The 13,055-nt window shown below is 40.6% G+C and overlaps 1 protein-coding gene across 3 annotated transcripts in view; it reads left to right on the top strand.

Annotated features, from left to right (window-relative positions):
- Window positions 1-2,506: 2,506 nt before the first annotated feature.
- Window positions 2,507-13,055, top strand: part of LOC124154609 (Kv channel-interacting protein 4-like) — a 195,224-nt gene continuing 184,675 nt past the window's right edge. For all 3 annotated transcript variants that reach the window (XM_046528448.1, XM_046528449.1, XM_046528447.1), the window contains exon 1: window positions 2,507-3,603. In XM_046528448.1, the coding sequence (XP_046384404.1) occupies window positions 3,579-3,603 (25 nt within the window). In that variant the 5' untranslated portion in view covers window positions 2,507-3,578. The remainder of the gene's footprint in view (window positions 3,604-13,055) is intronic.

Here is a 13,055-nt window from a genome sequence, read left to right as displayed (position 1 = left end):
AAACTCTGATCACTCTTTGTTTCAGAGCAAACCTCTGGTTTACTCTAGGTTAGGCTAGGCTAGGCTAGGTTACCTAGAGGTTTTACTCTGAGCTGAAAGTTCGTTTCATTTTTGTCAGCCCGTGACAGTGAATTTTAAGTCACGTTGTATTTTTCAACACAAAGTAGTGTATCAACCAAAGTTAAACTTCACACCATTGTGCAGCAATTTGGAAGTTGGAAAAGTTTTGTAGGTATGTCAGTCCGTTCGCGTTACGTGCGTTCTTAAAGGTTCAAAAACGCATTGTGACGGTCAGTCCGTGACGCGTGGAATCGCCCAAATGTAGATTAGATGTGAGCAGTAGGCAATTTCATAAAAATATAAAACAAAATGCTTACCTGTTCCAGAGAGTGATATGCAAGAACAAATGGTATAGATAGTTTATCCTCTATTGTGTGACATCCAGAACCATTCATCAAGACAACTGTAACCATTTTTAAAACCATTTAGTATCCACTATCACTAAATCCTCTGCATCTACCTTGAAAACCGGTCTCAGTTGTTACGCGAAACAAGCAGATGGGTCCATCCAGAGAATAGTTGAGGTAAGAACGGTCCGCACTAAATCGCGTACTCGACGAAAACAAATTAATACTTTTTAAAAAATACCGTAAAAATGAAATTTCCCTCGGATACACAAAACACGTTCGTTGAATGGAACGCTGATGGCCGAGAGGTAGCGTTCGGAAGAAGAAGTTTATGAGAGAGCTAAATACGAGTTAAATACACAGCGCGTTGTTCATTCATAGTACTGTCATTAACCATTCGCCTCTTGAGCACCCATAATTATTACTATAAACGGCGACTCCTTCATTTACGCTCAAATTCTACATATGGGTCCAATTAGAGCAGTAAGGGAGCCTTCAATCCTCAACCTAAATTAACGAAAGCATGAAAATTATCTTCAAACCAGTTTCCGACTGTGTTTGGCGATCATCAACGGGAATGAGAACATATGTCCAAAACCCACCCGAAGAGTCTTTGCCAAGTCACTCTTATCATAGCCCTCGGCGGATTAACACCTGTTCGCCTTGATGATCGCCTTAGACAGTTGAAAAACCGCTTCCAAAGATATTTTTCCTTTAACCTTTAATTGACATTTGAATATCCTGGCTTTTCACTTCTTTTCTTACCTTACTTACCTTTTAGCAGGTTAACAACTGTTCAAATTCCCGTCGACGATCGCCTAAGACCATCGAAAAACCTGTTTCGGATATATATATTTCCACTAACTTCAATTGGTATTTGTTTTTTGCATCTCTCGGCTAATTGATTTTTGGTAATTAGTTGCTCAACTTAATTTTTCCTAAATTATGGAATCAACCTCCGAAAATAAAACCCTTGCTTGGCGACATAACCCAAGGCTAAACAAAATGCGTGTTCTAAAATTTCGCTGGTAGCCAAGTTGTTGTTTACGGAAGAAGACGATGAATACGGGAGCAGGAAACAGTCGCCAGAGAGGCATCTTGACGCGTCAGGTTAAGGAAGGCAAACTTTCTTATTGCATAAGACATTCTTGAAATAAAAAAATACTGATTCCATTTCCATGATCACATTGAAAAACTCCATGCAAAAATTGATGTAAGAAGTGGCAGGTAGATTTGGCAAATGCAATAGAAAGTTATGAATTTTCAACGAAATTTATTTGATGCCTAACAAAAACACTAGGAGAAGCACGACTTGAGGGAAGCGATAACCACTATTGCATTGGAATACAGTTATTTATTGAGGATTAGACGCGTAAGGTGTCCATTTTAGAAAACTTCTTATATTTGGTACACATAGTCACATTAACATGCTATAATAATGGGTATAAATGGTTAAAACCCAATTAAATATGTATATTAAACCATTCTAGAATCCTTAGCATTTAGTATTAACCACCGCCCACTCCGTAACTACAGGTCTCAATTGTTTTGCGAAGCAATCAGATGGGTCCATTCAGAGCAGAGGGGAGGGAAGAAGTGGTTGTGTATTTGATGTGCATAGGTACCAATTTTAGAAAAATACAAAGCTAACTGATTATATTTAAGGAAACAATTTCCGGACAGAGAACCCTTGAAAGCGAAATAACCCACGGCCATGCGAAATGCGTGCTCTTAAAGATTCGCTGGTGGCCAAGCGTTTGCGTATGGAGGAGGAAGATGAGTGATGAATAAACACGCGCGTAACAATACGTGTTGCGGAGGAAACAGTGTAAGGAGGTCCGAAAAAAGGATGGAGGGGGAGAAGGAACGGGAGAGGGAAGGAAGGAGGGAGGGAGGGGAAGGATTTTGGGAGGAGGGGGGACACGATACGCGTGCGCGTGGATTGGAGGAGGAGATGACGGAGTGAAGGAGGGGAGGGGTGTAATTCGTGCGGAAGGGAGCGGTGGGGGGCGCTGAGGGAATGGAGTGCGCTGTAAACGGGGATTTCTGTCGGTGCGTGGCCAAAGGGAGAGAGGGTGTGTTGAGGGAGAGAGAAGGAGATTGAGGAAGGGGTTTCTAAAACCTCCCCTCCCAAAACACCTCCCGATTCCCTTTTCTGTTTAAGCCGACGGCGACAGTATCCCGAGCGCGCGCTGTGAGCCAAGAGGGGTGAGAAGAGCGCCTCCGGAGGGAATAGATCGCTGTTTTGATGTAGGCGGCCGCCGCGACCCGTCGCGCCTCCCCGCGGACCGATTCGCGGAAGAAAAGAAGACTGGATAGAAGTTGCCCGAGTAGGAATCCGTCCAATATGTCACCTCGCCACCCTCCCAAACCAACACGCATGCTCTGAGTACCTATCCTCCTCCTCCTAAAAACCATTCACTCTCGTTAGTGAAAGGCTGAACAACCTTAAAAAAAATTTCAATCCCTCAAACCTTTTTGAGTGTCCTGAGCCACTTTGTGTCCAAAACCATCAAGTGCCCTAAACCCTATAGTGTCCGAAGTCATTCTAAGTGAACTTTTTTAGCATCCTAAACCATTTAGTGCCCTATAAAAGTTACCAAGTTACACTATAGTTTCTACCACAACCCCCCTTTCAAGCATCTCCTCCGATTGTTGCGCGGGAGGACGGAAGGGTAGTAGTCTCCACTCGGTGCTGTGCGGGGGGGTTTCGCCCCCCCCTACCAGGGGTACACGATCTCGGCCTCGCCCGGGACGGGGACGTCGCCCCGGGAAGTGGAGCGGTCCAAGAAGGTGCATCGGTCGGAGGGCGAACCGTCGTCTGCGGCCGGGGGCGGTGGCCCTGGGGGGCCGGCCGCCCCCAGGGCCAAGGGGGCGGCCGCCTCCACCACTACTCCCGCTCCCGCCGTCGCCTCCTCCTCCTCTTCTTCTTCTTCCGCCGCCCCCACGCAGGCTACGCCGCAGCAATCCCAAGTGGTGGCGGCAACTGCTTCAACCTCCTCAGTGTCCCCCACCACGTCCCCCTCACAGAGACACCACCACCATCACCACCAGCACCAGCAGCAGCAGGCACAGGAGGACCCGGCGGCGGTTGCGGAGGGCGGCGGGAGGCATGTCCACTCTTCGGGATCGGTGTCTCTGGCCACGTGGGTGGTCCGCAGGGTGCAGAACATGAGGATCTTCCAGCCAAAGAGGGGTGAGTACCAACCGACCAACACTCACTCAAACGACACCTACGCGGTTTTTTGTTTTTTGAGAGAGAATAGCAGACTTTCTCTCAAACAGCTTCAGCTTGAATAACTGGTAGACACAAATCAAGAAGTTTGAACCTCCACACATAATCCGTATATTACTGCAGGCTAACACAAGTTCTTTCGAGAGAAATCGTGGCCACGATTCCGTTACCATAACACTATATGATAGCAGGAACGGAGGAGTCTAAGCTCGTTTCCATTTCGAGAAAATTATTACCTTTATAGAATTTTCTCACGAACAATTGAAAGACAGATAATGCTAACTCCGTGGTCTTCCTTATTGCATGATTACTCCGGGAGATAACAGCATTTGAGTGATAGCACCTTTAACCTGAATTTTCATATGGTGCGAGTACCTATATTTTCAAAGATGAATGAGATTATTCGCGTATTGTGAACAAAGATAAATTAAAGAACACAGTGATAGCGCTATTTAATTATAATCTTTAGCCTTTATTATCAATTTATGCTGGAAAATGAGTCATAAGAGCAAGATTCATAACAAGCGCAAAGTATGACGTCAGCTACTTACTATTCTTTTACTCGGGATAAAATATCTGCCAATAAGTGAGACTCTAGGAAACTTCAAACTCATTTGCTCCCTTATTCAGGCCAGCAAAAACATGTTAATCCTTGTCATCGGGTGTTAGATGAATTTTCATGTGAGATGAGAAGCCTAAACCAGAAAGTCACCCACTACTATAGAAAAAAAATACTCCAATAATATCTTCGAACGGCAAGAAATAAATTTAATGTGATTAACGGAGGCCCAATTTGCCAAGGTGTAAGTCACCATCAAGTAGATTAAAATGAGAGAAATGAATATAGCATTCTGGGTTCGAACTGTTAGCACTAACACCCTCGCTTAACGCTGATGTCATCCGAATGTCCATGGAAAAACAAATGCCAAAGGGAAGAATCCAAGTATCAGATTTTTACAAGTTCCGCAAACTTGTTGAATAAGCATTTCCCTTTAAGACACTTTCTGCGCAGCATACGATCAGAGTTTTTCCATGGAGTGAAAGGCGAAAGTTGTTCCGATATCACTCTATGTGAATGAAACCATCGTCTACTTATTTCAGCGTAACAACCTTGCAAAAGTTTTCTCTCCATTCAATATCCTCCATATTACAATGGTAATTTTAGAGTAATTATTACAGTACCCTTGAAGGTAATTCTGTTATTCTGCTAACCTAGGTCGCGGGCTTAAGTCCCTCCCTGACAATGCAGGCTTAGATTATCGACGTGATGTAAATTCAAGGTGGTTCCTGCTCCTAAGAATTGGGACAACTCGCCACATGTTCACCTGTTTTCTGAGGGATTGGGGCAATTTGGAATATCACAGATGTAGAAAAATATCTTGAGCAAGAACGAGAAAAATGGCAAGCATCTGATTCGATGAAAAATCGATCTCATCCTACGGCAGTATTATGACAAAAACCTTGTGAATTCCTATATGATAGCTGGAAAATAACAAAACACTAATCAAACTGAAAAGTTAAATAAGTTTCTAGACTGAAATTGGTGAAACATTATTTCACCTCACTTAGTTTAAAGACTGGAAGGGGAGGATCTTATCACGGAAATCCGTTCTCGGACGCGTGGGTTTTCGTTACGATCACAGAAGTAGAATGCCATGAAATAACACTATTTTCAAAAAAAAGTCCACGCGTGGTAGACATTCTTTTGAAATGCACTTTTGAAAACCCTAAATCTATCTAAAAATGCCAATGAAAAACTATCTGCACTATACACAACTCTTTGCCTCATGAATTTTCGCCTGCATAAAATAAGGTGAAGCTATTAATTTGCGTAATGAGTAACAGCTTCACATAAAACCGCTAAATTTACATATATTCCCCATGAATCAATTTAATATAAATTTTACTCTATACAATTTTCTACGTACAAATAATTGATATCCGTCGCATTCCCTTACAGATCAGACTCTAAATATGCCCTCAACCACTCGACCTACCCACTACACTCAATCTCCAGCGACGCGACAACTTCGCATACTTCAATCGTAGCAGATGTAGGAACTACGGGACAAGGCCATCAAATCTGCCTCATTGAAACGTATAGTACACGACCAACCCTCCGTTGAGGACGACTGAACTTTATTGCCCGCTCCATAAAGGCAGCATAACGCACAGACTGGCCCACATAAGCACATGCCGTTTTCCATCACGGCAGACATCCACAAACACTGCAGATGACAAACAACTGCCGTTTGTCATCGATAAACGTATCGATTACATCCACTGAATCTGCTGCCACCGCACATGACGCTACGACTGCCCATGACAACGGACGTCGTGCTTCGTAGGCGGTGACAAGACGGACTGGTAAACTGAGCCGAACGAAAGAAAACAGATATTGGCCGAAAGTCGGCTCCGACCTGGTTGGAATAGTCCATCCAATTCGACCGAGGAGAGAGGCGAATTTCTCCCAATGATTCACCTCGATTGATTGAATTCCACCGGAGAACTCATCATTCCCTCCCTACAAGTCGTAGTCAGAGTGCGTAGCCACGGGGGGGAGGGGGCGTTTCCGGGTTACAACCCCTCCCTTGAGCCCTTAAAAGATGCCCCAAAAACGAGTAAAATGGCCACAATAAATAAATTTTAATAAATACTGAAAAAAATTACTACTTCAGAGGCCTAAAAATCACGTTTTCAGCATCAAAAATTACTAATTTTTCCGGGGAGGACTCCATTTGCCCTGGGGTGTTTCCCATACACTCCGGAAAGGCCCCGAAATCTCCGGTAAACCCCCTCCTCCTAGTTCCCCCATTACAAAATCCTGGCTACACCACTGGTCGTATTCCTTTTTCTTTACGAATTACTCCTTCAAAACTCAAGTTATTATCTTCAAATTTCCATACCATTCTGAGTACGTTGTTCCGTGTTTGCAAAACAATTTTAATAAGACAGAAACCTCCCTCTAGACTGGTGGTGAAAGATCCCTCGCGTAAAATTTTAGCTATCATCTTGAACATTTAGAGTAGGCTCTACTCAACATTATCTTACATCTCAAATACATATAACTATCCATGAGAATATAATTAAAAGGCAGAGTTATCAAAATTGAGGCAAAGGCAAATGCTGAAAACGGTCCACTCCATATCCCCAGAATATTTCATAATAATTAAATTTAAGCGAATTATCCGTCATCAGAAAAGACCGATCACGCGGTAGGTATGCGTCCTCCTAATTTACAAAAATCATGATTCTAATTATAATCTGAAGGTGTTTTCGGGGAAAAGATGCCAAATTAGATTTTTTAGCCGATTTAGCAGTTGTCCCGATGACTTCTTCTTCCATCGATGCATGTTTTCATTAAATGACCTTGCTTTCTCCGAGTAAAATCCTAAATATTTGCCTTACTTCCCTCTTCAAACTCTAACTGGTAAGATAGAGTTTGAAGAGGGTTAACGGTAAGCAGTGTAAATGTGTGACATTCTCAGCTTTGCGTTTGGAAACCTCTTTAGGATGGCGATATCGCTAACCGGTAGAAGACAGTAAAACCTTGTGGAAAAGTATTAAATCATTTCAATCTAAACCCCATGCTGAGTAGGTCTTTCAAACATCATTCGGCAGTGTATCAACTTTGAAAATTTTATATCTTAGAATATACTGACGATTTATTTATAATTTAAGATTAAGGAAAACATTTGCAAGAATATGCTCGAAAAGTTTTAAAGGGATAGCATATATTTTAATCGATTAATGAATCACTGAAAAGACCGGTGGCGCGATGCGATGCGGGAGTGATACGTCCTCTTAACACGACGTATCACTTTTTTTTACTGGTCTCTCTTCGTGATATATCGTTTTTTTAAACTGACATTATCATTTTCAAGTTTTAACGACAGGTAGGAATGCCTCCTTCTCAACATTTTCCTGGAGATGTATAATAGAGATATTTAACGCAACAGTTTCATTGCTCAACAAGTAATACTCTTTGTGGAAAGACAAAATGCGAACGGCTGAAAGGAAGTTATGCCTCCTCTTAACCAGACATTTAAATCAATGCCTGCGTTCCAGGCGCAAGTCTTGTTCTGTGAACTTGATGTTCCCAGGAGTCCATGTCCTCTTGTTTCCCTTGTATTCAGTATTTTCCCATAACATCACATTTTAAAAAAATGCTTGCTCATTCGTTACCGTCGAGTTGATTAGTAAGACTTATTTAGATAATGATACCAAATAATTACATCTGGAGCACCTTTTACTTCGCAATCCTGAAGAAAAAAATGTTCTGAAGAACGAACTATGTACAAAAACACCACATATATGACAAATCGTTTAAATATGTAATTGCTAACCAATTACGCAAACACAAGAGGGGACCTAGTTCAGAAATTGATAATTCCAATGATGATTGAAGGCTTAAACAAAATCTCAAGTCACACTATTTTGTAATGAGTATTAAGGAATATTAAGTCTGACATAGAGGCAGAATATATACAATGCAAGTGACGAAGCACCGCGAACTGAGTCCGACGAAAGGAGACCGCTTGGACATCAGCTCTAACCCGGCTGGGACAGTCCGTCGCCCTGTACGGGGGAGGCACATTACCCTCGATAACTCACCTCGATTGATCGAAGCACTTAACGAGGGAGACCAATTCACTGCATTCTCGTTAAATATCTGGTTCTGCCGACTTCAGGTATCGTCTGGTCTCATTTCTCTTCTATATTGTTTTTTTAAGCACAAAAGTTAACTAAATACCTAAAGTATCTACCCCCTTCACCACCGAATTCGTCATACAACTTTCAATGGTTGGTAAAACCATACTTCAAGTGATACGGAGCTTCGTTTATCCCACACTCATTGTATGATATTTCCTATAGATGTGGTTGAACTAAGAAATGCAAAAAGGCAAAAGTAAATTTTTGTAATTAAAACTAAAAAATAAGATACGTAATATTAAGTAACACTGAAATTTAATCGTGGATAAAGAGAATGAATCTAAAAGAAGCTTTCACATTTCTTAAGTAAAGTAGAAACGCACTGATTATTTGAATGGACAAAGTCCATTTGGAATGCCTTAACTATGGAAGGGCAAAAATGAGAGCCGGAAAATTTCTTAATCAAAAATATTAAATACTTCCAGTCTGGTAAAAAAGTAGAATTTAATCGGTTAAAATAAGGAAGTAAAAGCTACGAAAAAGAAAATAAATAAAATTCCTATCCGAAAAAATGTAAAGCTGCATTGCTTATCTTTCGAAGCCAACCAAGTCTTATTCTTCACATCATCTTTTTACCGGACCTGAACACTAAAATGAAGAATGGTATCTCTCTTAGTAACTTTCTAAAACCAGTGAATGGTAACGTGATCCAATAATGATTAATCATATTCTGCATTGAGGCCGTTATTTTGACAAACTCCTTTCAATGCACCGCATAGAACGATGTGGCTGATGAGGGACTTGATACGCCCAATTACGACCAATGTCATCCGTTGATGGACCTTATCGATCAGTCATTAACGCGATATACTGATTGCGGCAGGCAGACAAAAAAATTTAAACGTTACGGCTGAAATGAGGCTTGTAGGTCGACTTCGTTCAGCATAACACTGAGAAACCCAGCAAATTTCAAAAATTGAACAAATACTCCATTTAATCCCAAGGTAGTTAGTCACCTTCCATCCAACTTTGTTTCAATCTTGATAAGAATTAGATGTGAAAAGGTGAACTATTAACCACAGTTTTAAGAGACTAACTGCCCTATCATTTTTTACACCAAGCAAACATGGTTTCCCGAAGAAACTGCAATCGGCTTAAACGGGCAAGGGCTTTAATCCCGGGCATTATTGTCGCTCGAGGGTAAATACACCTCCGGTTTGCCGACGTAGTGCTGCAAGGGCTCAACGGAGATCAGAAGTTCATAAGCCAGGGGTCTAAACCCGAAAGGTAGGGATCGGCGCAATCACCCAACGAACCTCACTGGTGCCTTTTCCTAATCCTTTTAAAAATCCAAAATCCTCCCTTCACCACTCCGCCGCAGAAAGAGAGAGAGAGCCCTTGGAAGACCAAACCACCGAACAGGCCCCTCTCAATCATTCAGCCAAGCGGCTGCAAACAGGTAGGCTACCCGATTTCTCTCCGACGTGGGCGCTATAAAGAGTCTCGCCACTCCATCGCCTGCAGATCACACGATTCAATTTAAACCTTTCGATCATACCTTTCAGTCAATTTCTTCATATTATTGAAAATTATTGAATAAAATAAAATAACTTTGTTTTATTCCACACTTTATTTTAAATAGCACGACCTGGGTTTCAACATCTAGTGTTATCATCAGGTGCAATTCGATGGGTGCCATGCTCTTGAATAGGTAATCGTGGGTGGAGGGGGGGAACCGAAAAAGGAGGGGTAGGAAGGAACATTGATGACGGGTAAAGCTGTTTTTTGAAGAAAATAGGGGGGCTTTGGGCTGGCTTGTATGGGATAAACGACAAGGAAAAAAAGATAAAGGGGGAAGGGGTTCTCATAAGATTTAAAAGACATGAGGGAATCAAGGTTGAGAGTCGTAGGGGGGTGGTAGTGTGACGTTAAGTAATGGTGACTGGGAGGGGAACATATGGTCATTACAAAGTTTAGTGGGGCAATTCACAATCTCAAACTGTTCTAAAAAGTCCATTTAAAATAAAGTGCGGAATATAACAAAGTTATTTTATTTTATTCAATAATGAAGCAATTCCACAAAATAACGCCTGAGACCGTGTCTTATATTATTGAGAATTAGTTTTTGCAAATCAGCCTTAACTATTGTCTTATGTTCTCAACATGAACATTGCTTCATGTTCCCAACACTTGATGTAATTAGTTGTTTCAGGTGTGACCTAATAGAATCTACTTGAGATAATGAAAAGCAAAAAAAAAAAACTTTTAATTTCACATAAATATTTTTTGTAAAACCTGGGTTTCGACGTGGCACGCCCTTATCGTTTTCCGACCTTGCCTCCCCTACCACGTCAGATGACTGTGTTTTGGACCAGACTTCGACGCGCTACGTTGAATCCAAGGTTGTACATCAAATGTTTATATGGAATTACAAAGTTTTCTTTACTTTACATTAACACAACACTTGAGCCGAAAATTTAGGCTACTTTTCGCGCTGTTAATTTTGTGGTTAGTGCCCATAATTACTGACTGGTATACTACATTAGGAGGCTAAAATTACCGAAAGGTCACATCTATTTTAATGGACATTATGACTGAAAGGGTAAATAAGGCTATCTTTCTTAAACTCCCTTCAAACAGCTTCATGAGAAAGTTAAAGAGGAGAGTAGAGAGTATATTACTATTACAAAATTATTCTACCGGTTTATACAGGTTTGAATAGGGTATTTACGAAATACTCCGGCATTCTCCCCTGTTATAATGGACTTGTTTCTTCAGTACCCACACTGTATGGCCAATTCCTATTCATTATTTAGAAAAATCCTATCCCCTTCCTCCCAAGCCTACGAAGTATTCTTCCCTTGAGCACTTTTTTCTAATATACCCCCGCTAAGTGCTCGCTCCATTTAAATCCCCTGTCTATTCTTTATTGCCTCTAACAGCTTACTTTTCTGGTCCAGGATGACCAGTAACTAGTTAGTCCTCTTTCTCTCCGTCCACTTCCCCTTCTCAATCACCCACATGCCGGACGCCTACAATCATTTCCTGTCTACCTCCCTAAACGCCCGTGCTCCCACACTATAAACTGCTGTACTCCTGATCAATTTCCATAGACCCTTTCTTCTAATCCTTGAGTAAAATTTTCTCATTTTGCCCATTCCAACCATATAGATAATTATATTCACAATGAATGGCTGCATAGTAGAGATAATATAAAATAATGGCCATGAATACAGAAAATATTACAGTAGAAAAATAAAAATAGTCTGTTTCCATTTTTGATCCAAGCCTTTCAAAGTATTTTCTTTTGTGGACTACAAATATTTAAATAAATTAAAATTAAAAATTTATGTCTTACGCGGCCATTTAAAGGGGCAAGAAGAATAAACTATTTAAAATTCAAAACCGTCTATTTAATCGAAAAACATAAAACAACCTGTTACTAATTTTTTCAAATAAACGCATAAATGGATACTTACCATAATTTTCACCTTTATAATTCATCATGTTTACCTTCTTCCTTCATAGATTAAGCGGTATCCGTCAAATTTGATTTTTTACAACCGATAAATTACGTATTTTTCCTCACGGCTTATTTCTCCGAATACTTAACTTAGTGAAATAAAATCATTTATAAACAATGAGAGGGAAAGTCAAACTCCAGAACTTAAAGATAACAAGGAAAACAACTTAGATGAACTTTTCGGACGTGTACTGGTAAATGGTAATATCATGAATATTTCGGCATATCGTTTTTCGCATGGTAAGTTCTAAATTATGATTTTATTTATTTAATTATTATTTATCTTAGTAGGTCATTACTAGGATCGTGCTTAGAATGCTGCTTCGAGGTGATAGAAAAACATCCTTACGGCAAGTATATGAATTGTTGAACATTCTTTGCCTCTTATAGGTATTTTACAAAAAAATCATGGTAAGTATGTTTAGGAAAGTAATTATAGAAACTGTAAGAATAAAATTATCGTAATCCCGTAATTTTCCAAACATAAAAATATAGTTTTCCACATGTATGTCATTCGAAAATAAGTCAAATCCCTCTGTTCACGAGCCCTTCCCTAGAGCAATATTACTCTTGGATATTAGAAAATATTACATTTTGACGTTTTCATATCGATAAGCCATGCAAAAAATAAATAAAATAATAGGTCGACATCCTCCTTTTCATTTATAAATAACTGGCAGGTCACCCAGCGCTGCTCGGAAGGATAGAACCCAGACAAATGGGAAACTTGGAACTTGTGTTTCATGATGATTTAAGATTATAATTTTTCCTTTTACAATATGTAAAGTGGTGTGCCTACCCGGTAGAATATCCCATCGCAGTCCCATGCTGTCACGTAATAAACGGTAATGAGTTACGACGCAAAAGACACATCGGACGCAATTGAAAGTAGCACCACGGCGTTTGAGACCAAAATATGAACGTATGAGCTAACTTTTGTTGCAATCCGTGTGGCCGTATGAAAATGCATGGCAGACAGGCAAGCAGACATCCCCTTTTATATCCAAAGATATCCGCCAAAAAGTCACCAAAAGAAACTTATCACGACTACTGCAGGACGGCTTTGAAATCTCTCTGCACTGAGGAAATTTACAATCACATCCCCTAACAGGAAGGATTACGGTGTACGATGATGAAGGGCAGCTGAAAAGGGTGAAATGAAGATGCGAAGATATTGGACGGATGGAGGATAAAGGAGAAGATATAGAGTCTGTGACCAAAAGTGAAAGTTCTTGAA

Source organism: Ischnura elegans, chromosome 2 (genome assembly GCF_921293095.1).
Source record: "Ischnura elegans chromosome 2, ioIscEleg1.1, whole genome shotgun sequence".
Taxonomy (NCBI): domain Eukaryota; kingdom Metazoa; phylum Arthropoda; class Insecta; order Odonata; family Coenagrionidae; genus Ischnura; species Ischnura elegans.
The sequence above is the reverse complement of the archived record's forward strand: the minus strand, read 5'-3'. Positions and strand labels throughout refer to the sequence as shown.